Here is a 23,233-nt window from a genome sequence, read left to right as displayed (position 1 = left end):
CCTGTGGTGTTGGATTGGAAGGAGAGATGCTGGTGTGAACTCATGGGTTGCAGTTTGCATAGCTAGATAGAGAAATAAATACAGTTGGAAATGAGTAGTATGTATAGGTGTGCAAATGGGCCTGGAAGCGGTGATACCCTGGTAGCAATAAGCCTACTTTGCATTCAGATCTTGGCTTCTCCATAGCAGTTTCAGCTTCTGGGAACCAGAGCTCCCTGTGGAAACAGCTAAGTCTGGGGTTGGGACACAGAAAGTATAAAATGAGCCTGGAACATTTTGTCAGAGCAGACAGCAAGGAAGAACTCAGAGGATGACAGGAAAAGGACACAAGCCACTATGAAGGGGCTTCTACTGGCCAGGTTAGAGACAATTTGAGCATCAAATAAATGATAGTGGCAGATGATGATCCACTAAATAGGACATCATGAGTCCATCTATGGAGGAATGTAGAAGTGAGTCATTGAAGGTTTGAAATTGATAATTCCATAGTATCGAAGCACTCCCTCCACCGTAACTTAATAATTACAAAGAGGAAAGAGTAACTTTGCAATCAGGAAGCCTGGCAGCTACCACCTTAGTCAAGTGATCAAAGTGAAATTAGGGACAACCTGACAGGATGCAGAGAGAAGACTGTAAGTAGAATATCCCCTTTTTATACTGAAGATACATAACCTGCATCCAGCCTCAAGGGAGGTCAGACAAACTCAAATTGGGGACTATCTTATAGGATAACTGGCATATCAATTCTGTATCAAGGTCATGAAACTCAGGGAAAGACTGTAGACCTGTTTAAGCCAAAGGAGCCTGAAGACAGATGACAACTAGGTGCCATGTGATTCTGAACTGGATTTTTTTGTTATAAAGGGTGTCATTGAGACAACTAGTCCAATTAGAATGGGATCCAGGGAAAGTCCGGAAGTAGTGTATCAACATGATTTTGATGGTTGTATTCTGGTTGTGTCAAAGAATGCTCTTGTTTTCAGGAAATCCTAAAATACTCAAGAGGTGAAAGGGCATTGGGTTGGCAACTTACTTTCTGATGGTTCAGGAGAAAGGGCTCTTTGTATTGTACTTAAGATTTTTTCACATGTGATTGTTTCACAACAAAATGAATAAAAACACAGGGTACCATCTCACATTTATTAGAATGGCTAAGATAACTAACAGATGTTCGGGGTCAGGGGGTGTGCCACCGCTGGAACTCTCATCCACGACTTGTGGAAATATAAAATAATTCTTTATTAAAATAGGCAAATAATTCTCCAGCATACAGGGACCATCCTAATACCCAGCAGTCACACACCCAGCTTCCCAGTGCCTGCCATGCCCTCCCTGCCCTTGTGTGCCTGGCAGAATGTTGCTTCTTTGTAAGAGTGCGCCCAAAAATTATCATGAAGCCTTCATAGTAAAAACTTTCAGCAGACTAGGACCAGAAGGTGTGCAGGAGAAGGTTCACCCAGCTCATGTGGGATGTCCCAACTCGGCACATTACAAAGAAACTGGCTCTGGGCCAGTTCCTGGAGATAACTTCCAAGCTCTGGGAATATCCTGCTTGACAGAGTGTTTTTTATAGACCTGGAATCTTGGGCCACACTGGCGAGTTTATGCCAACAGTGTGATTATGATGGGGGCCCTAGACCAAACCATTTGATTTGACCTGTGGGGGAACTGGAGACTGAGCTAAGGTCAGCCACTTGGGTGCTCCATGCCTCATGACTGACTCCCGATGAAAACCCTGGATGCCAAGGTTCCAGTGAGCTTCCCAGGTTAACAGTACTCTGTATGTGAACAGGTTCTCGTTGCTGGAGAATTAGGTACTGTCTGTAGTATTCATTGGGACAAGACAACTAGAAGCTTGTATCTAGGTTTGTCCTGGACTTTAAGGAGTAGAATTGAGTGCTTCATCACTTACATACAGCACCTGGTGCTCATCACACGTGTCCTCAACACCCATCACCCATTTAGTCCATCCCCTGCCCACTTCCCCTCCAGCAACTCTCAGTTTGTTTCCTGTGGCTAGGACTCTATTCTATGGTTCACCTCTCTTTCTCCCCCCCCTCCCCCATGTTTATCTGTTTTGTTTCTTCAATTCCACGAGAACTGACATCTTTATGATAGCTCTTTTTCCCATCTAAGAACATGATATCTGTTTCTATTCATTATAGGACATTTTTGTATCTTTTAGGAGTGTCTTTTAGTTTTTCATACATGGGTTTTGGGGTTTCCTTGTTAAGTTTATGCTGCAATATTTGTTGTGGTTGTTAGTTTTTTATCTTTTGTTTTGGCTGTTATAAATGGGGTCTTCTCTTTCCCTGAATCTTCTCACTGTAAACCTGGCACTTTTGATGAATCTTTAAGTCATTGTTTTGTTATTATAAGCAGTGCTGTGATGAATATCCTTATAAATAATATCTTGGTGTATTTGTGATACTTAGGATAGCAGATGTATTTTCCAAAAATGGTTGCATCCAGACATATCCCATGCCACATGGTCTTATTAAAATCAATTTTGAAAAAAATAAAAATAAAATCAATTTTGTTACTGCTCCATTGAGAGGAAAATGTGACATCTGTATTCCCTTCCCTTGAGCCTCAATGGACCATTATAACTGCCTTGTCATGGCATAGGGTAGAAATGGCAGTGTGTGACTTCTGGGCAGTTATAAAAGGCACTGATGCTTCTGCCTCGGAGACTGCTTGCTTTGGGCCCCTGACGAAGGAACAAGGCTCCCGTCTGTCACCTCCTTGGCAACCATGTGAATGAGTCTCCTTGAAAGGGAATCCTCCTGTGGCATGCCTTTGGGTGATGCAATCCCAACTGCCACCCGACTGCACCCTTACAAAGGACCTGGAGTCAGAACTGTCCCACCAAGCCACTCCCAAATTTCTGGCCCCAGAAACATTGGTGGATGGTAAAATGATTATCGTTTCAAGGCACTAAGCTTGAGAGTGATTTGTTTCCCAGCCATAGTCACTGGACACTTAGGAAGGCTGATATTATAGTTACTTTTGAAAATTCTTTTATGAATGTTGTGGAAAAACATTCCTAAACAGCCTTTCATAATACATTAGTCTTCTCCCAAAAGCCCCATGAAAATTGTTTCTGCAGTCAGATTATTTGGGAAAGACATCCATCTTGGAAATTAAAAATATATTATTAGCATCTTGAAAGGCTCTAAAAAGCTGTAGAGTAAAATACCCATCCTAGCTTGGACTCCACTTTTCTCAGTCATTTGACCAGAAGCCCCTTTTCATGGAACACGATGGATAGAATCTACTTTCCATGGAGCAGCCGTTAAGGGCATGCCTCTGAGGTAGGTTCCCTAAGTCACGGCCAGCCCAGCCAGGTACTGACTGTGTAACCTGGGGGGAGTTTCCTCCCAGGATACTAATTTCCATATAGCTCCGTTTCCTCCTCTATAAGAAGGTCTTTAATACCATTACCTACTTTATAGGGATGTATGGCATTAAATAAGTTTATCCATATAGTGTGCTTAGAAAAATGCCCAATACATGATACGCCCACAGTAAATGTTAGTTGGCATTAACAGCGTCATCCTAATAAGTATTTACATTATTCTTTTTCATTTATAGGCTTCCTGGCTAGTAATATGGAATGCATCATAGATCATTTTCGCAGTCTGCCCATAATTTTTGTAGTGCTATATGGATTCCAGGAAAGCTATTAATAAGGTTTATTGTTTCATAATCAACAAGTTCTTTCTCTTACTAGTTACTGACCGTTATAAGGTATCCATTCATTCAACCTGTATTTATTAAACACTGAATGCCAGACACTCATCTAGGACCCAGGGCTGTGCAGTGACCATGGCCCATAGCCCAGGACCCTGCTCTGCAAGTGTGCCCTCCAGTAGAGCAAGGCAGGCAATAAACAAGTGAACTAGCAAGTCATCCGAGACTCTGGTGACTCTTCATAGCTATGAAGAAGATAAGGGCTACGGCACAGTGTGATGTAGGGGAGCCTGTTTGAGATCGGAAAGTCAGGGTAGGCCTCTTTGAATAGGTGAGATTGAGCATAGACCTGAAAGTAGAAACTAGTATAGCCAAAGGAGGACCCCTGAGGCAGATGCCAAGGGCAGAGGCCTTGGTTCCTGAGACAAGTTGCTTCCATCTGGTGGCTATTTAAAGACTTGTACTTTCATAGTTAACTTATTTAAGATATTACTTATATATACTACATAGAGTGTGTGTGTGTTTGTGTGTGTGTGTGTATTTAGCAACACTTTGCACTGGTGTGAAACAACCAGCTTCCTGGACTTGTTCAACAGTCAGCCTTCGTCACACACCTGTTAAGTGCGGCGTCAGTATGTGGGGCAGGTGTGTGCATTCTTTCCTTCAGCACCTACTGGCTGCATTCTCCTCCCTTCCCCTACTCCCTGCAGGTGGTGACACTGGTTCCTTCTAATAAGTGCCCCACTGGAGGTGTGTTGGGATGGCCGCTGGTTAGCAACTCTGCTCTTTGGCAGAGGGCACAGGACACGTGTGCAGGGGTCACATGTGACTCCCTCTGTTGTCAGAAAAGAATCTTGTGTCAGCAAAGTATATGATTGCTAATTATTTGTTTAGATCTAAGTTGGAACCAGAACCACATACAAAGACAAGAGAATCCACGTCTTCTGAGAAAGTTTCACAGACCCCTTCACAAGAGTCTGAAGAAAAACCTGTCACTGAAGAATGTCCAGGTATGAACTGAAATAAAAATCTTGCCTTCCATCTCTTGCTTATGATGTATTGGCAAAAATACAAAGCAGAAAAAGGAACACAGTCCTAGACATCTTATGTTTGCACTTTCATAAAGCAAAGGAAACACAGAAGGGGAAACCTTTTTTCTACCCCAGTTGGAACTGTTGGGACAGAGCAAGAGGATTCCTCCAGTCACCCAAGAACAGCAGAGTCCAGGGAGAGGGCCTGAGTTGCTGTGTACCACTAGGGTGGGGGCTGGGGACTCAGAACCAGGAGCAGTGTAAGAGCTTTGTGCTCAGGGAATTTTGCCTGCTGGTCTCAGGAAAGGTAGGGCACTGCCTCCCCTGCCTCCACATGGTGCCCTATCCCGTGATCTCAGCATCCTGTTAGCACCAACCTGTGTTCCACCCTGTGTGGCCTGCACATGCTTACTTTGCTGTGTCTCAGGTGTAACAGGCATAAGATTTTGCTTTGCGTAAATCCCAGGATGACAGCATGCTGAGGCCTCAGGGGCCGGGTGTCTTCCTCAGTCCCCTTGTCCATGTTACCACAATGGCTGTCATTTACTGTGCATCTCCCAGATGCCAGGCACTGCCTTGAATCTTTACAGACACCACCACCACCATCCTTAGAGCAGCCCTTTGGGATGGGTTTTGTGGTCCTGTTTTTGATGAGCCTTCTGAAAGGCTTTGAGAGGCTGGGAAACTTAAAAACTCATGAATTGCAGACTCGGATTTATATGCGGATCTGTACTGCCTCTCCATCTGATTCAGAACACAGTGTAGGAATGAGCACCTGAAAGATGCCAGGGGCCCTCTCCATGGTTGGGAACAGTGTCAGTGGGGAGAGGTGGGGAGACCAGGCTCAAGCGAGCCCTGCAGTGTGCTGGGCTCATGCAGGGGCTTCAGCAGCAGATTGGGTCTCATTGGGTCTTTTGAGGTGGTGCTATCGTCATTTTACATGTGAGGAAATTGAGCTTGGAAGAGATTATATAACCTGTTCAAAATCAAAACCAAGAAAGGGGCAGTACTTTTTTGGGGCCTGAGCCTATCTTTTCTGCTGGCTACTTTGACCCCATGGGCCAGAGGACTGGCACAGACATCACTCATGACCTAAGGGAGCCCAGCTTTTCATAAGATAACACATAGGGATATCCTGTCTCCCTCATTTACTCCCAAACTTACTCATGGCAGACACAGCATATTCGTCCACTCACTCATTCCAGAAATACTGTTAGGGCTGATGATAATGGAGAGAAGCCAGTACAGATTTTTCAAGGCCCAGCTGAGGGTAGATCCCCTGTGAAGAACTCTCTCCCCTTGCTGAGCCCTGAGCCCATACTGAGTGTTGCTGTGCTAGGCATTGTGCTAGGTGCTAGCGACAGTAGTGAGTAGAAAATAAGACCCCTCGGCTCATAGTCCAGCAGATGCTAATAGAATAATCACACAGATGTATACAATCATTGTATGTGCCATACAATAGAGGGTCCTGGTTGTAGGAGAGATTTGGCCTGTCAGAGAGGTTGGAGAGCTTGGTGTTTCAGTAGAGACCCAAGGGCAGTGAGGAGTGAACCCTATGTCTCTCTGGGGGAAGAGTCAGAGTCAGAGGAAACCAGAAGTGCAGAGGCCCCAAGAAGAGAGCCTGCCTGGCCTGGTGGATGAGCAGCATGGAGGCTAGGGAGCAAGGGGAGAGGGCAGAGGGATACCAAGTAAGGAAACACCAAGGTACCAGGATGCTTGAGGACTGTGGCTTTTATTCTGAAGGATGTGGGAAGCCATGGGGGGGTTTGCACAGAGCACTTCACAGCCAGCTGTGTTTGAGCAGAGCCCCTTTGGTTGCTCTCTTGGAGAAGAGAAGTAGAGACAAGAGGCTGCTCAAGTCACCCAGAAACAAGATAATGGTGGAGCATGACATGCCTGGTAGCAAGGCAGTGGAGGGAGAGTGCTGGAATTCTGGTTACATTTTAAAGTAGAGCCACAGCATTTGCTTCCTGTATACGGGACAGGCAGGAGGGAAGGGCCGGGGAAGGCTGTGGTGGTTTTGACAAGGGAGAAGTTTGCTGTCCTTCACTGTGGTGCAGGAGATTGGTTTGACCAGGGACCCAGTGCCAGGCATATTAATTTTGAGGTGCCTCGTAGAGATGTTGAGCAGGGAATGGGGTTTACAAGTCTGGAGATCAGGGGGCAGGTCTGTAGGCAGCATCAATCCCCTGAGACAGGCTGGGGTCCCTCCCCCTTTCCCTTTCCCCGAGTGAGGAATGAGGGTGAATAAAGGGAGGATGAAGGCCTGAGGCTCCCAGTTACTTTCTGTCTTCCCTGCTTTTTCCTTCTTCCTGGCACGTGCCACTACCCTTCTGTTTGTTTTACTAGGGTCTGTCCTTTGTGATCTGTCTCCCCTACTAAAATGGAGGTCCCGTGAGGACAGGAATTTCTGTGTTTTGTTCACTGCTGTAACACTGACACCCAGACAATGCTTGACACATAGGAGGTGCTCAGTAAATCACTGAAAACAGTGAAAGAGGAAGGAGGAGAGGAGGGAGGCAGGGAGGTGACCTGGAACATTGCCTTCACTTGCCGTGGAAGTGTTTCCTGATATAAAAGGAACCTAATGCCTCTGGGCAATAGGATATATGCCACCAGAGTGAAAGAACCCTTTTCCTCACAGTTTAAATTTTCTATTTTAAAGTCAGTGTTTGCTGTTTTATAATCATGAGTTTATCTCCTGACGAAGCCAGCCCACCAGATATTGAAAGCGAACTCTCCAGTTCAGCTCCTAATTCCTGTATAGGAGACAGGACGGTATGAAGAGAGTCTCTTTTGAGGCCATCATGATCCCAACTCTAGCACCACCTGGCACCTGTGAGCACCAGTTCCCTCATTTTTAAAATGAGGGTGATGAGACCTACCTTCCAGGGGTATGGGGCAGAGGGTATGGGTTGTCATTAGTGTTGCCTTTGCTTCCTGCTCTCCTTGCATCTTGAGACACTGCCCCACCTTGGTCTGTCTTGGTCCTCAGATGTCTCTGAGATGCGTTGTGGCCTGTCCTCTTCTGTCTTTTCCCCTGCACCCTGGCACCTGCCTGCTTCTGCTGGCTCGGCCTCCCTGTCCCCCTCAACTCCACAAACCACCCTTGCCTTTCAAGGTCATTTGGTGATGCTTGTTATGTAGCCCTCTCTTCCTTAGTTACAGGAATCCCAAGACTAGTAAAATCTGAATCAGCACTTACTAAAAATGTACACGACTTACTCTACGTACAAATTCCTGCATATGTAACAAATTGTTAAATACTTCATTTTGTTGTTTTTTACCCCAAAGAAAGCAATTACCATTGCCATGTCTCACCTTTATCTGTTTCCTGCTTGTGGGTCTATAAGGGAAGAGAAGAAATATGGCTGCAGCACGGAGTCATGGAAGGGACTCGGTCAGCCTAACCTGGTTTCACAGTCTGGCCTCTGTCCTGAGACTCTGAGCCTGTGCTTTCTTGTGGTATCACATGGCCATGGTTTATCGTGAGCATCACGTGAGGGGGCATATGAAGCTAGCAGCATCTGGCATGTGGCATGGGCAGGAGGTATTCCACAAATCCCGTCTTATGTTATAGTTTGTAGAGCTGGCTGTGGAGAGATCCATTGCTTGATGCCAAGAACTGGGCAGTATCCTCCTTCAAATGTAGTATTGAAAGTCAGTAGGTTGGCATAGCTAGCAAAAGAAGTTAAAATCTAGCTTAGAAAGGAAGTTTTCTCTATGCCTAAACTACCTGGTGTTGTATACAGAACATTTTAAGGAATCCAAAATTTAAAAAATATCAGTAAATGAGTTTATCAAGGTCGTAGGATAGGATCTACCATAGTCCGGATGCCAAGTGGCAGCGTTACATGTCAGGGCAGTAGTGGAGATGGAGATGGTGGTCCAGAGAAGCGCCCCATCTCCAGCCATAGTAGTTTGGAGCTGCAGATGAACTCATAGGTGGGATAGGAGATGTGAGGGACAGAGGGACAGAGCACCAAGGCTTGGGGCGTGAGTGGCCCTTGGACTGTGAGGAGAAGGCAGGAGGAAGAGGAATCTGGCAGCAAAGCTGGGAGAGGGGATGGGGGTAACACCAGAATTCTCGTCTATGCGGGCTAGGTCCAAGACACCTGGAGGATTTTCAGCTGGAAACTGTGAGCTGGTTGTGGCAGTGAGCGGAGAGCTCAGGGAGGGCCTCAGGACTGGAGACACTTGGGAGCTGTGGGGAGAGGCCCTGCGGAGCCCCAGGCCTGCCTGCAGGTGAGCGAGTGTGGGAGGGCAGAGGCAGCCACCCACCTCTGTGCTGCTGCCCTGTTTTCTGGGGGCCTTTGACATTTCATCTGTCCCGACTGGCCTCAGTGCTAGCGGGTCAGTGTTGTTCCCCCAGCCCCAGCTGCTCCCTGTGAGGGGTTGCACATCTGCTCCTGGACATTGCGCTAATAAATTAGAATGTCTACAGTGAGCAGAAGGACTTTGTCAGCCTGGGCTATGTGGAATCCTTTGGCCTAACTATTCAGTTTTTCATTTCTCTTTTGAAACAGGAGCTGTAACTTAGACAAAAAATACTTCAGAATAGGACTAAGTGGCATAGTTCTAGGTAGAGGATGGTTTCTTGATTGCCACACTCCTGTTTTTTGTTTGTTTGTTTGTTTAAAGCCATTGGTTTGGTTACTTTTCATTTAGCAGTATCAAGCAGATCTGTGGTCATGCAGCCCTTGTCCTCATCGTATGTTTTGGCCTTCTTCTTCCATATTCTTACTGGGCCAGCACGAGGTCTGCATGGACCTGTTGTTTTTAAAGATTTTATGTACATATGTATGTTTGAGGGAGCGAACTAGCAGGGAGTAGGGGAAGAGCAGAGGGAGCGAGAATCTGAAGCCGACTCCCTGCTGAGCACAGAGCCCAGCACAGGGCTTGATCTCAAGACTCTGAGATCATGACCTGAGCTGAAATCAAGAGTCATATGCTCAACCAACTGAGCCACCCAGATGCCCCCCTACTTCTATAATTGTTACCCTGGTTTTCCCTAGCATTAAGATGGGTATGGTTATTTGTGAATACTTCTGTACTTTTTGAATGAGCCATGGTTCCTGCCCTCAGGGAGCTCACAATTGATGGGAAGGACAAGATTCCAGCCCCTGAGAAAGTGAGTAGTGCCCTAGGAGAGAGCACAGGCGGGAAGAACAGAATTCACTCAGAGGGGACTTCAGGAGGAAATGCCCTGAGAAATGAGTCCAGACCTAAAATGGAAACTTTTTTAGATATAGAGGAAGAGCATGAGCACAGAGGCCAGAAAGCATGGAGTGGTATGGGACATATTCAGTACGGCACATGGAAAGAGGAGGAGTGCAGGGACTCAGGCTGGCAAGGTGAGTGGGGCCCGGCCACGCAGAGGGCCTGTTAAGCCACCAAGGAGACTGCACATGGGTCCTGGCGCCAGGGTCCCTGGAGGTCTGTGCAGAGGATAGTTTGAAGAGTGCTGTGCTTCAGGCTGATTCTTGGGGTAGCAGATCAGAGTGGCTCCCGGCAGTGACCAAGGTGGCAGGTTGTAGAGCACGCATCCTCTTAGCAAATTTTACATTCTAGCTTAGAGCATTTATTCTTGGTGCTGATATTAATGGTGTTTCTGTGTTTCTAATTTTGACATTCTTATCCTTAACGTCAAAGTAAAAGCTTGACATGGAGACCATGATGAGGTTAAGTAGGAAACAGAGGGCTCTAGGGGTGGAGGTGTGGTGAGGTAAAAGTGCAGAGGTTCCTACCCGAAGATGTCCTCTCAGAAAAACACCTTACCAGTTTCTAAAGGTGCTTTCTCCCTCTCTTTTATATATAAATTATATATGTTTATTATATTTACATGTATATTATGTATAAATCATATATAAATAAGTCTTTCACAAATATTCTAGCAAAAATAGCCATTTATTTTAAACTTCCACAATGTTCTGGACAACATGGAGGTTTTTTGCGATGATGCATCTGAAATAATAGTACCTTGTGTACAGGGTCTGCCTAAACTGTTTTCTCTAAATTGGTGCTATGATATGTTCTTTTCCCTGATGAGTCTCAAAACAAAAACTCTGGACTTTTGCCTATCTTGTGGGGCTGAGATCAGCTATGGGAAGTTTACTGAGGTTGAGGAAGAAAAAGCAGCAGTATTTAGCAACCTGCTGACAAGCCTAGAGCCCCGCTGAGACACCAGAACCTAAGTCACCTTTAAAAACCCCGTTACAGTGTCCACCAGGGACAGATCCTTTCCATCCACTCCCCTGTTCCCTCCACACACTCCCTTTGAGCCAGGCAGGCCTGTCTAACATGGTCCTTCTGGGTGGCACAGCCCTTTCTAGGAGCCTGAGCTGTTGGTTTACTTCATCAAGTGACCATCACCTGTTTGTGTGGTTGCGATCCAAAAGTTCTCTAGAAGGCTCATACACCTCTAGTTAGCAGTTTGTGCTCAGATATCCATCCTGGAGCACACCGAAGAGTGCTCTAAGGATGGACTGGCCCATGGTACCAGTATACCTGTGAGAAATCCAGATAACCAAAGGTTTATCAGTTGGGGTACAGCTACACGAGGAACATTCCCTACAATGGAATATTATGCATCAATTTAAGAGAATGATACAGATCTTTGTGACTGATATAAAGATAATCTCTGAGATATGGGAAGTTTTAGAACAGTGTGCTAAAAAGGAAGCACTACACACAAAACTACGTATTTCTAGGTGGAAGTAGGGAAGGCAGGGAGTTCGATATCTGCATGTATGTGCATAGGCTGTGTCAGGTCTGTGAGGCTACATCAAAGTACTGGCAGTGGTTACTTCTGGGACAGGAATAGGATTAGGGAGTGGCATGTCACTTCCTGCATTTTTTTTTTTTTTTTAACAAAAATACTGATCTATTTGGCAGTATTTAAAAAGTAGAGGGAGTGCATGAGTGTGTGGGTGGTGTTTTGAAGTAAAATACACTTGAAGACTGGTTCTGAAGACTGTCCTTTTGGTTTGGTTTGCAACCATTGCTGAGATCACCATAGCACTGAAATGCTGTGCATGAGGCGCCTTCTTCCCCTGCACACACACATATACGTATGCACACACATGCACACATCTAAGCATGGTAGGAGAACTGTGGAGGCGTGCCTGAGTTAACCGGATGTGGACAAAACTATCACTGTCTCATGTTCGTAACATGCCTGCATCCGAAGCCAGCCTCTTCTAAAATGAATTCTTTTGCCTTCTGCTTTTCTTCTTCTTCTTCTTTTTTTTAACAGAAAAGATTCCGGCAGAATCACAACCTGAATTAGGTACCTGGGGAGATGGCAAAGGTGACGATGAATTATCCCCAGAAGAAATACAAATGGTAAGGCTGTTCTCTGCCCAGTTGGGTATTGCTAACTGGTGTTAGTTAGGAGGTCATCCTAAATTCCCTTGCCCTGATTATTATACTGAGTTCTCAAAATAATACTTTAGATACAACTTTTCCACTTGATTTCCTAATTCTTAATATGCTTTTCATAAGTTTTAAATTTGCAGTAGCATAATTAAAGAAGAAATTGCCTTGGAATAATTTTACTAATATTAGATTCTTTTCAGCTGCAGCAAAATAGTCCTCCAGACTAAATGGGGCTTTTATAATTACTACTGTGGTGCTTTTTAATTGTTTGAATTGCTGGTGTTATGCTAATGTGGAGAAAGCATAAGTAAAGACTGAAAAATGAAGAGTAACACGTTAACTGCTAAGGTTGAGTTACCAGTTGTAGGCTATCCTCCCTGGGTGAGTTTCAAAAGGAAACTGATAGGTCTGGCAAGAGCCCCTGCCAACTCATTTACCAGCAGTGTCTGTGTACAGTTCGTCCGGAGGTTGGTGTGACCAAGCCAAATGGGATATGTCTTCCTGTGGTGGGGAGCAGGTGCTTCCTAGCACTGCCCTGGTGCGACACTGTCCTCTGCCTAAGGAGCTGGGAAACTGCTCCCACATGGCATATACTTTCAGTGGCTCTGTCAGATGACAGCACCTTAATTTGTGCAGCAGTTAGTGGACAGAACTTTGCTGGTACTCATTTTCTCTGTGATACTCTGGATGGTCACTCTCAGAGGTGGTGGGGCATCACCATATCCTTTTAACTTTGGCAAAAAGCAGTAAGGTGTCTGGCCCATGGTCCTCAAGTTAATAAGTGATAGAGCTTATTAATCATCAGTTCACAGATTTCTCACCTAAGTCTCCTCTTCTAGAAGTAGTGGAGTTTTGAGCCAGAGCTCTGTCAAATAAGAAAGGGATTCAGTCTCATCCCAGCCTTGAGCCTCTTGGACGAGGTTCTTTCTCTCTTTTTTTTTTTTATACTTTTTTTTAAATATTTTTTTTATTTATGATAGTCACAGAGAGAGAGAGAGAGAGAGAGAGAGAGAGGCAGAGACATAGGCAGAAGGAGAAGCAGGCTCCATGCACCAGGAGCCCGACATGGGATTCGATCCCGGGTCTCCAGGATCGCACCCTGGGCCAAAGGCAGGTGCTAAACTGCTGCGCCACCCAGGGATCCCGAGGTTCTTTCTCTTAACTCTTCTCCTCATACCTTGCAGGTCTCAAATGTTATGTCCTCAAAGAGTCCTTCCCGACCACCCAACCTGCAGTGGCCCCCAGCCACTCTGTCCCTACACCCCACTTTATTCCTTCATCCCTCCACTAGAATGCAAGTGTGACGAGAGCAGGAACTTGTCTGCTTTTATTACCATATTCCCGGAGCCTAGAATGGTGTTTAGATGGATGAGTGCCTTTGATGAGTGTAGTATAGAAACTGTGGACAGGATCATCAGTAAGCACTACTAGAACATTCTAACTTTAAGTTAATTATTGTTATTATGTATACTCACGAGCACTCCCTATATTCCAAGCCTTTTACATATGTTGTCTTATATAATTTTTGTAACAGTCCAGTGAAGGAGGACTTATATCTTTGTATATTTGAAAAAAATAAGGCACAAAGCCTCTAAAGCTGTCCAAGGTCACAGGGCCAGTAGAGCAGCCAAGCTGTGTCCAATGCCTTGCACCCTGGCTCCAAACCCTGCACTCCTTCCTGTCACAGTTCACAGGTATCCCTGGTGGGATCTGTGGTCTAAGGGAGTGTAGCCTGTGTGGCAAATTAACACAAGCAGCCTGGGAGAGGAGTCATCCTCCCAGGACCCCCCTGAGCATGTTACACGGGCAAGTCTGCAGGCTGGGCCCCGAGGGTGGCCAGATGCATGCTTCTGCTCTCTTGAACATTGGCTGCCAGGGGTAGAGCACTGACTCAGAATCTTCTTGCTCTCCAGACTTCCTGTTTCTTCTCTAAGCCTGAATAAAGGACTGACCCACCTGTGGCCACTCCCTGGTGGGGCTAATGACTGAGTGAGCTGACCAGGAGGGTCACGCATCATGGTGCCAGGCACACAACAAGAGCTCACAAGTTCCCTCAGCCTTTCCTCTTCAGAGTGGCAGGTAGTGCGGAGAGGCAGGACAGCGGTCCACTGCACGGGGTGGAAGAGACTAGGCAGCGCTCAGGCTCCCAGGTCACAGCCACATGTGTGTGCAGAGAGGACGCCGGTGTGTGTGCCACACTCAGCATCAGGGGCCACGCAGGCGGCAGCTGGAGCTCAAGGAGTTTCATGCATCTTTCATAAACAGCATGGTTTCACAAGCATTTACCCTCCCCCACCCCCCCAGACGAGTGATTTCCTCTGGAAAATCATCACCTTAGAAGCACAAAACTGATTGCAGAGATAGTACCGTTAGCCATGACTCTCCTAGGACTTGCTTTGGGTATTTCCTCGGAGCCTGTGGTAGTCTCTTTGGAAGAGTAAGCAGAGCTATCTTTCTTCTTTACAGGCAAAAATAATTCTGAGGTTAAGTGACTAAGTCAAACAATTTCAAGTGGTTTGCCAGGTCCCTGTCTGCCTCCAGGTTCTCCCTGGTTCCAAAATACACTCTCTGACTTTGAGTAGCTCATTGCTCCTCAGGCCCAGCAGACACGGCAGCCGGAAGCCTCAAATGTGTAGGGTGGCTAGGAAAAGACTGCAGTGTGGATTCCAGTCAGGAGGTGATGAGGGTTTGATCAGGGTGTGGCTGTGGAGGCAAAGATGAGAGAGGTGTGGGGAAGTGGATGGGCTGGGGCTGGACTGGAAGGAGGATCCTGGAGCTTTGTGACTTGGGAAGACAGTGCTGGCAATCAGAGGGAGAGCGGGCTGGGCAGAGCAGGGGATGCTGAATTTCATTTGAGACAAGTGTGAGGCACCTCTGGGACATCCCTGGGAAGTGTCTGGTGGGCGGTAGGATTTGAGGCTCAGGCTAGAGACATGAATGTGGGAGACGTCCCACTGCCGATGCAGTGCATACTGAGGAGAGAGGGGTGCAGCCAGGGACCTCGCCCTGGAGAGGCTCCACAGGGAGGCAGGCCAAGGCAGAGGAGCCACCAGTGAAAGTGAAGGACAGTTAGGTCACGCTCCCTTCTTAGAGCCAAATGATAGTTCATGATGGCAACATGAGGAACATGAGGTTCACATCATCAGGCTTTTCTTAAAGCCAGATGATGAGTTTCTTAAAATCTCATGTTTTTCCTCAATTTGTACAGAATTTTATTAGAACAGTGATTTCATGTTCCCTCAAATAATGGAACAGGACTGCATTTTGTTAGAGAAAAAAATACGTGTAGCTGTCTCTTAGATAATTCACATGTATGCACAATTTACCTTCTGGTTAAGGCTTTTCTTTTTCTTTCGTACACTTCATAAATGAAGTAGCTAGAATAAGAGTCAGTTGTTTGCCAGAGAAGTTTGTCTTCCTCCTGTAGGTAGTGGTGAGCACAGAAGTTTGTTAACCCTTGCTGATGCATGACCTGTAGAAGTCTTTGGACACATAGTGGAGAGGCCCAGAGGAAGGTTGGCAGCAAGGATGTCTGTAATCAACTGATGCTATGTCCCAGTGAGAGATGATGGCAGAGCGTGGGCCTGGGGACTTGACAGAGTCAGTTACAGATTTTCTTTACACCACTTACTATCTGTAATTTGGGGCAAGAAAATTAGCCTCACTGAACTTGAGTATTGGCAGGAATCACCACCCTATGGAATTGTTGGGAACACAGTAGCATGTGCAGGGTACACGGTAGCTGCTCAGCCAGTGTCGGCACCCATGTGAAGAGCTGTTGCTGTCACCATGCACATCTGCACTCAATGTACCTCTCTAGAACATGAGGTTCACATCATTAGGCTTTTTAGTGCATAATGACATGCTTCCACTTCATTGTCCTGTCCTGAGTCACTGTCGAAAAATATGCTACTGACCATTCCCAGTAATGCTAGTTATTTCAGTGTCCCACTGTCAGGGACTAAAATAATCAAAACCAGCAAGACCTCCCTGATTTGTATCCTGTTCCTGCAAGTGGATTGGGCAGAATGTGATGTTCAGAACTTTGATGGCCACCTATGTAATGTCCAGGTAACCTCTCTCTTAATTGGGAATGATAGCTAAGTTCCATATCTTACAGTCTGGCTAGCCTAAATCTTACTTAACAGGCTCAACCCTGAACATGAAAGAAGTACGGCACTATTGGTTTTAAATTGGAAAATGTTGTAGCAAATTATGGTCATAATTCATAATCACTGTTTTGGAATTTTTCCTCGGGGTAAAATCATGAATTAAGCCCTTTAATATCAATTTAATCCATTATTTCGCCCATAGGAGCAGTTGTTACATGTTCCAAAATGGTTGCAGAGTGTTATATGATTTGCACAGTAAATTTCCATTTATAACCCATGATGCAGGTATATTAACGTTGGAGTTAGTATAAGCAGATGTTTTGTGGTCAGGCTGAGTGAAACCAAATTGTTTTCTGATGTTACATGGAGAAAATACCTCCATTTCTAAGCCTGCATTCATTTTACTTGCCTCAAGTGAAACCACCTGCATGTATTGATGTATTCCTTAATTGTCCTGTCCTGAGTGCACATGACTTCTGTTCTTAAATGTGTATGAAAGGTGTCCCTAGCCAATGTCTCTTGTGGTAGCCCCCTGGAAGCTACAGGTGGCTGGCTGGCAGGGCTTGTGATCTGTGGCCAAGCTTACGGTAAGAATTGGTAGAATCTGGGCACCACACAGGTGAGAGCTGAAGTCCATACCGTGGGGAGTTTCCAGGTTCACAGAGTTAGAGGTAGGAACGGAGATGAGGGTCACAGAGCCATGAGCATAAAGCTGTTTGGCACAGATAAATCACATCTGGAAATGCCCAGAGAGGTCCTGGGCCTGCTTTTTTGGCTGAGCCCCTGTGGGTTCCAGCCCCTGTGGGTTCATGGGCTTTAGTTCAGTTAGCTGCTCTTGCCCCTTGGCAATGCAAATAACTTCTTCTGGCCTCATTTTATACTCAAAGGCCTTTGTCGAGTGATTTTCTTTTTAAAACTATAGTAAAGAGGATTAGATTAGAAAAGGATTTCTGTAACAATGTACTCACAGTGTGGATTTGTATCCTTTAAACCAGATTATAAACCCTTTTGGGGCCCCCTATTTAGAAGTCTGACTCCTGAATGGAATAAAGCAGTTAAGTAGTATTGCCTAACACGCATGTAACACACACCACATGCCAAGTACTGCTCTGAGCACTTCAGCATTTATTAACATATGCCAACCTATGTGGTAGGGGCTGTTGCAGGCCCCATTTTATGGAGCATTCCCCAGTCTTAGACCTTTAAATGTGGTGCCTGCCACTAGTTGAGAGGTCAGGGGGAGGTTGCTGGGGACATCAGGTCTGTGCTGAGAGCAACCAGTGTGGAGTGGAGGGGGTCATGGCAGGAGGCCCACAAAGACAGTCTGGCTGCTACGATGCCTCTTGGGCCCTGCTTGCCCACCTTACCCATCATGCAGTCCTCATATCCCCCTTTCCATCCATCTCTGTGAATATGGGTGATGTGTATCTTGGACTAGCTGAATTTGCCTTCTCAGGCCCTGTCCTTGGTGCTGACCAACGGCGCTGACCAGGCCTCGTTGGCTGCTGCACCATGTGAAGTCCCTGTCCCTGTGGGGATAGATGCCAGCAGCTGCCTGTGAGCCTCAGTGAATGTGAGCGTTTCTCTTGCTTGAGAGAGAAAGAGAGAGAGAGAGAGGACCTCAAGTCACAGCAGCCCTCTAAAATTTGAAACCAGAGAAGTGGAAGGGGCCTCCAGAGCATTTCATAATTCATTTTACATATCTGGAATCTCACTTCCAGAGAGACTAAATAATAATAATTAGAGGGCTTCCTGTTTCCCATGCACATTGAAGGCAACTTACATGTATTAGCACATCTTCCTCTTAACAACTGCTAATTAAGTATTATTATCATCCCATTTTAATAATGAAGACAGAAGCACAGACCAGTCATCTGCCCAAGGGCATACAGCTTAGAAAGTAAAGGAGCCATCCCTCCCCGGGGCTTCAGGCAGGAAAGGACGGCATCACCACCTCTGTTCACAAACAGGCCCTGTCACATAACAGGATAGACAGAAGCCAGTTTCTGGTCCAGAGCCACCCAAGGAGTTGCCACAAGGCCACAGGGGCTGGCTCACTGAAGTCCCAGGCATGTTCATCACCTGCCCCTGCCCGCCAACATTTGCTGCTCCCTGTCTTACTCAGCAGATGAGAGGTGAGGTGTACAGGTTGGCCACCAAGACAGCATCGGAAACCATCCTGAAATTTGGTGTAAGTGAATGTTGTCAGCAGCCTGGACACTACCTAATCACCCTGAGTCCTGCCAGGTCTCATTAAATAACTGCCTTACACTGGGCTGTAGGAAACAAGTTTTGTTGAACTCCCACCCCCAGATGGAGGCTGCTTTCCACGAAGGTCCTGGCCATGGCAGACCTCCCTCCTCAACCCTATTGCTGCTTGATCCCTCAAGGCATTTGTTTTTCTCATTTCCTCCAGGGGCTGGGTACTTCTCAGGTGGCCCTAAGAACTCAGGGGTTGAAAGGAAATCAGAGCCAGAATCTGATCACACTCCTGACTACTGCTCTCAGGACTCCTTCAGAAGTAGCAGTTACACAGAGGCCTAAAAGGCAGATGCCACATGCCCCAGAGTTGGGGAGGAAACAAAGAGAGCTTTGTTCCCAGGGGACATTCCAGTAATAAACCACCTCAAATCCCTAGTTAATCTTGCTTAGGAACAGTTTAAAAAGCATAAAAGAGCTGAGGATTTAAAAGGACAGGGCCAAATTTTGTCATTACAAAAATAAGAAAATGCCCCCTGCAAAAAAAATTTTTTTTAATCCTGAATAGTACCTGGGAGAATTAGTGAAAGTAAATTAGCACCTACACACTGATGTAATTCTATTTCTCCTTAAATACTGGACTCAAGTAACTGTTGACAGTTAACAGAGCTGATAGTTTCAAACTTAAAAGGGAAGTTTTTATTTCCTTAAATAGCCTGTTGCATGCATGAGAAGGACCTTCTAGAAGAGTACTGTCAGCAGCCAGCAAGGCAGCCCACCGCCAGGGATTGGGGCGGCCCTGTAGAGCGCTTCCCCAGCACTTCTGCCCTTCTGGAAGATGGGCCAGCCCGCCCATTTTCTGGCCCAGTGTATCTGGGGTGGAGTGGAGGCATCTGTGTGTTTGGACAAGCATTAGGGCTGGGAACTGGTACCCTGTAGTGTGTCAGGCCCTGCCCTATGCTGGGAGGCCAGAGGAAAAAGCCCCACCCCAGGAGGGAAGATGCATAAACAGGGGCGAGAAATGTAGCAAACCCCAAGTACAGAGGAACTTTTTAAAGAGAGGAGATGATGGGAGGTGATTAAATCTGCATGATGTGTCTGGTCACTAGGAAGGTCCATAGGCCAGGTTTTGAGGTTACCAGCTGGGGGACTCCCTCAGCTCTCAGCCTCTGCAGAGGTAGGGTGGCAGGCCACAGGAAGGGGCCACCCCTCTGTGCTGATCTGCAGGCCATGGGGCAGGGCTGGTGTGGTGCGATGTGACATGACTGGCATCTTAGATACTGTGACTGAGGCATGGAGGACAGACTGGAGAAGACTGCAGGATTATGAGGGCAGAGCGTAGGTGCCAGGGAAGGAATGGGTGCAGCAAGGGTGCAGGGGAACTGGTGGACGGGACAGAGGGCACCCACATGGAGGGGCTGGAGGGACATGAACGGAGGACCATTAAGAGGCCCTGCCCAGAGAAAGTGACCCTCCCAGTGTTTCCAGTGAGTAGAAGTGAGCAAGGCACAAGGGGAGGACAGAGAAGCACAGGGAGAAGCTTGGGCAGGTGCAGAGCTGAGTGAGCACAGCTCTTTCACTCCCCACGAAGTGGGAGCCAGACAGGGCAGCAGGGAGACTGAGGGTCCCTGCATGTGACATGCTGAGCACGGCCTCGGTGACCTTTGTGACTTCCATAAACATTATCTCTTCCCTCTGTTTTACCAAGCAAGTGGTAGCCAGAGCTTCAGTCGAATGGCAAAGCCTCCAGAGAGCCAAAGCTTGCTTCCATTTGTTCCTCACACAGCACCTGGCACAGATGGTGCCTCAAATGTATCTGTGGCCATGGCTGCAGCTCTAACAAATGCGAAAGGAAGAGTGTGGTTGGTGCCTTTTCAGAGTCGAGTTTGACTTGGTTCCCACCCTTGGGCAGCTCATAGTCACCCAGAGAGTTTGGGACATGCACAGCTTATTACCAGGCCTAAAATGGCTCACAGCCTAAGAGATGTTCAGAAGGTGCTAGGCCAAGGTTAGAAAAATGAGAAACAGCATCAAGCTTGGGGACCCGGGATACATTGTGGAGAAGATATTTGCGCCAGGTCTGTGGGATGTGGCTGAGGAGCTAGAGGACCCTGCCCAGAGGCTGATTGTGCATTCAGGGAGTTGAGTGGGCATGTGAAGGCTGAGTGCTTGGTCCTTAAGGTGAGGGGGAGGAGATCTTCTGGCCCCATACCAAGGCGAAGCTTCAGACACACCATCCTTTTTTTGGCCAGAGTCAAATTGGCAGGAATGGTGGGAACAGCAGCTGTCTGCTCCACAGTCAACTTGGCTCTGATGAGCTCCCGGGTGTCAGGGTGGTATCCTTACCCACATCGAGTCCTGTAGCCTGAGCGCCAGGAATGGGGCTCCTCTGGCTTCTGGGCCTGTGTTTCTCTCACAGTGCATTGGCTAGAGCATGGCTCTGAAATCACACTGCCCTGCTCTCACCTTAGCTGCTGGACCTCACAGTTCCACTTAAAACAGATGGTCCCAGTGGCAGACAGCACAGCCCTGTGGGCGCCAGAGGAGAGCAGGGAGGGCGGGGGGATGACAGGTAACCTTGCACCTCCTCGGCTCACCTTCGCAGGCATCATGTTGGCTTGCAGACAGGAAGAAATCCAGCCATGGGGATGTCATGCTGACGCTGGAAGGAGGGACTCTAGTGATTCTCAGAGGGCAGATCAAAGATTTCTGTGCAGACGCCTTGCCTAGACACTTGCCTTTGGCTGTGTTGGTTTGAGTATGACATCACCCTTCATGTGTTTGTTTCCTCACAGTTTGAACAAGAAAACCAGCGCCTAATTGGTGAAATGAACAGCCTGTTTGATGAAGTAAGGTAGGTATGTGGTTTCTCTAGGCTTGATGGCCTATGTTATAGCTTTTCCAGAAACTGAGAACTTTATTAATTTACTTTGGTGCCCCAATATACCCTTGTGGCCCTGGCCACATGCATGCCTCCCTGGAGCCATTTCGGGGTCAAGGGAGCTGCCACCCCTACTGACTCCCCTTAATTTGTGGGTAGTCCCCATCTATGTGCTGCTGCCAGGCTCCCAGTGACTACAGATTGTACCAGGTACTGAGCATCACCAGGTGGGGGCTGTTTGCACTTCATCACTTCAAGGTGAGATAGGGGGGCCTTTCGAAGAATGACTAGCCAGGGGCAGCCTCCTGCACTTGGCTCTGCCAGAGTCAGCCTGCTCCCTCAGCAAAAGGTTGGCAGCACCAAAGGCTAGTGGCTATGCTCACCCATTTGAACCATCACCAGCTGGTCCTATTGGGGAAGGACTTGGGGCCTGTTTCCTGAGAATGTCTGGGGCATCTGCACAGAAGGCCCAGGCTTTTGCAGGGCATTGAAACTGCTGCATTATAGGCTCATCCCAAAAGCAAGCACATCCTGGCACTGTACCTACACAGTCCCAAGGACTCCGAGTGCAGATACTTCCCTCTGACAGCACCTGTACTCTTCTGGGGGCCTCCTAGTCCTTGCCCCCACTGCCTCACTCTTCCCTCCTCAGGCCTAGAAGCCCTGGGGGGAATGGCAGCCTCCTGCCCTTACACTGCGGACCTCCTCGGCTGGGAGCTCAGCCCCTGCAGCCTCCATCTCTAGGGCCCTACTCTAGCCCCCAGACCACCACTGGGGGCCCCTGGCTGCCCCTGAAACAGGGAGAAGCTCAGACACTTGGTTGCTGAACCCAGATAGATATATTTTGCAGACGGATCTAGCCAGAGTTTTTCCTTTCCACAGGAAGTTGGTTAGAATGGCAATTATGCTTGCCCTCAGCCTACTGAGCAGTAACAAAGTTGAGTTGTCAGCACATTCTGGTGTTTTCTTTGGAATCCCCACCTCGTTACTATGGTTATGAGGCTGGTATAGGCCTTCTAGAAGACTCTCTTTTGTCACCAAGGGCACGGACTCCCAAGGCAGGGGCACTCAGGTCAGCTTACAGGGGAGAGCAGGCTTCTACACCGCCGTACACCCCCATAATCTGAGAGACTTTGAAGGAGAGCTGGAAAGTAAAATGCCTGTTTCCTCCTTCCCTGAGCTGGACGTGGTGCCTCCTCCCTCTCTCTTGGATGACATGATGTCCCTCTCTCCTCCAGAGGCTTTCTCACTTAGTTGATCCCTTTAGAAATGTTAACGTTCTTGTTAGGACTAAGTACTAATGGTTGTATGTAACCTTTTTTTTTTTTTTAATGAAGGCAAATAGAAGGGAGAGTGGTTGAAATTTCCAGGCTCCAAGAGATATTCACAGAGAAGGTTTTACAGCAGGTAAGAAAGAAAAAAAATCACTGTTGAAAGTTTTAGCTTAAAAGAATATACTGTGAAGTCCAGATACTTCTGAGGCTGCCTGTCTCTGCAGCCGTGCATGCAGAGCTTTGTGCTTTGGGCCAGTGCACACTCACACGGCTCCTCAGGTGAGGGCCTCTTGCCTCTGTGTTGGCGAGCACTCTGCAGCCAGACGGCGTGGCCACCCCAGGTGTGCAGTGGAGCGCTCAGAGGGGGGAGTCAGGTGGATCTCTGTTCTGGAGGCCCTCAGGTCACCAGGGTAGCCTCTGAGCTATGGTTTGCCTGTCTATAAAACGGAGTGGCCCTTGCAGGGCTGTTTTAAGGCCCAGAGATAACCCACAGGGAGCACCCAACACAATGCCTGCAGGATAGTAGCCCAGACTCGGCTGGCCCTCTGAAAGCCAGGTCCGTGCCACCTTGGGTGTCATGTCCACACAGGAAACAGGATTGTTCTCACAAGTGGATTTTCACGTTACTCATACTTGCCTCCACATCTAAAATTCTTCCAGTCAGCT

The 23,233-nt window shown here is 47.3% G+C and overlaps 1 protein-coding gene across 8 annotated transcripts in view; it reads left to right on the top strand.

Moving 5' to 3' along the window:
* The window catches only part of STX18 (syntaxin 18), a 120,219-nt gene that overhangs the window by 94,055 nt on the left and 2,931 nt on the right, over positions 1 to 23,233 (top strand). For all 8 annotated transcript variants that reach the window (XR_005357253.1, XM_038533394.1, XM_038533393.1 and 5 more), the window contains exons 6-9: positions 4,588 to 4,703; positions 11,980 to 12,068; positions 21,208 to 21,266; positions 22,631 to 22,700. Coding sequence is in view for 7 of the 8 variants with exons in the window: in XM_038533394.1 (XP_038389322.1) it covers positions 4,588 to 4,703; positions 11,980 to 12,068; positions 21,208 to 21,266; positions 22,631 to 22,700 (334 nt within the window). In the remaining variant the exon portion in view is untranslated. The remainder of the gene's footprint in view (positions 1 to 4,587; positions 4,704 to 11,979; positions 12,069 to 21,207; positions 21,267 to 22,630; positions 22,701 to 23,233) is intronic.

This window comes from Canis lupus, chromosome 3, assembly GCF_011100685.1.
Source record: "Canis lupus familiaris isolate Mischka breed German Shepherd chromosome 3, alternate assembly UU_Cfam_GSD_1.0, whole genome shotgun sequence".
NCBI classification, from domain to species: Eukaryota; Metazoa; Chordata; class Mammalia; order Carnivora; family Canidae; genus Canis; species Canis lupus.
Note: the sequence above shows the minus strand (reverse complement) of the source record. Positions and strands in the feature narration are given on the sequence as shown.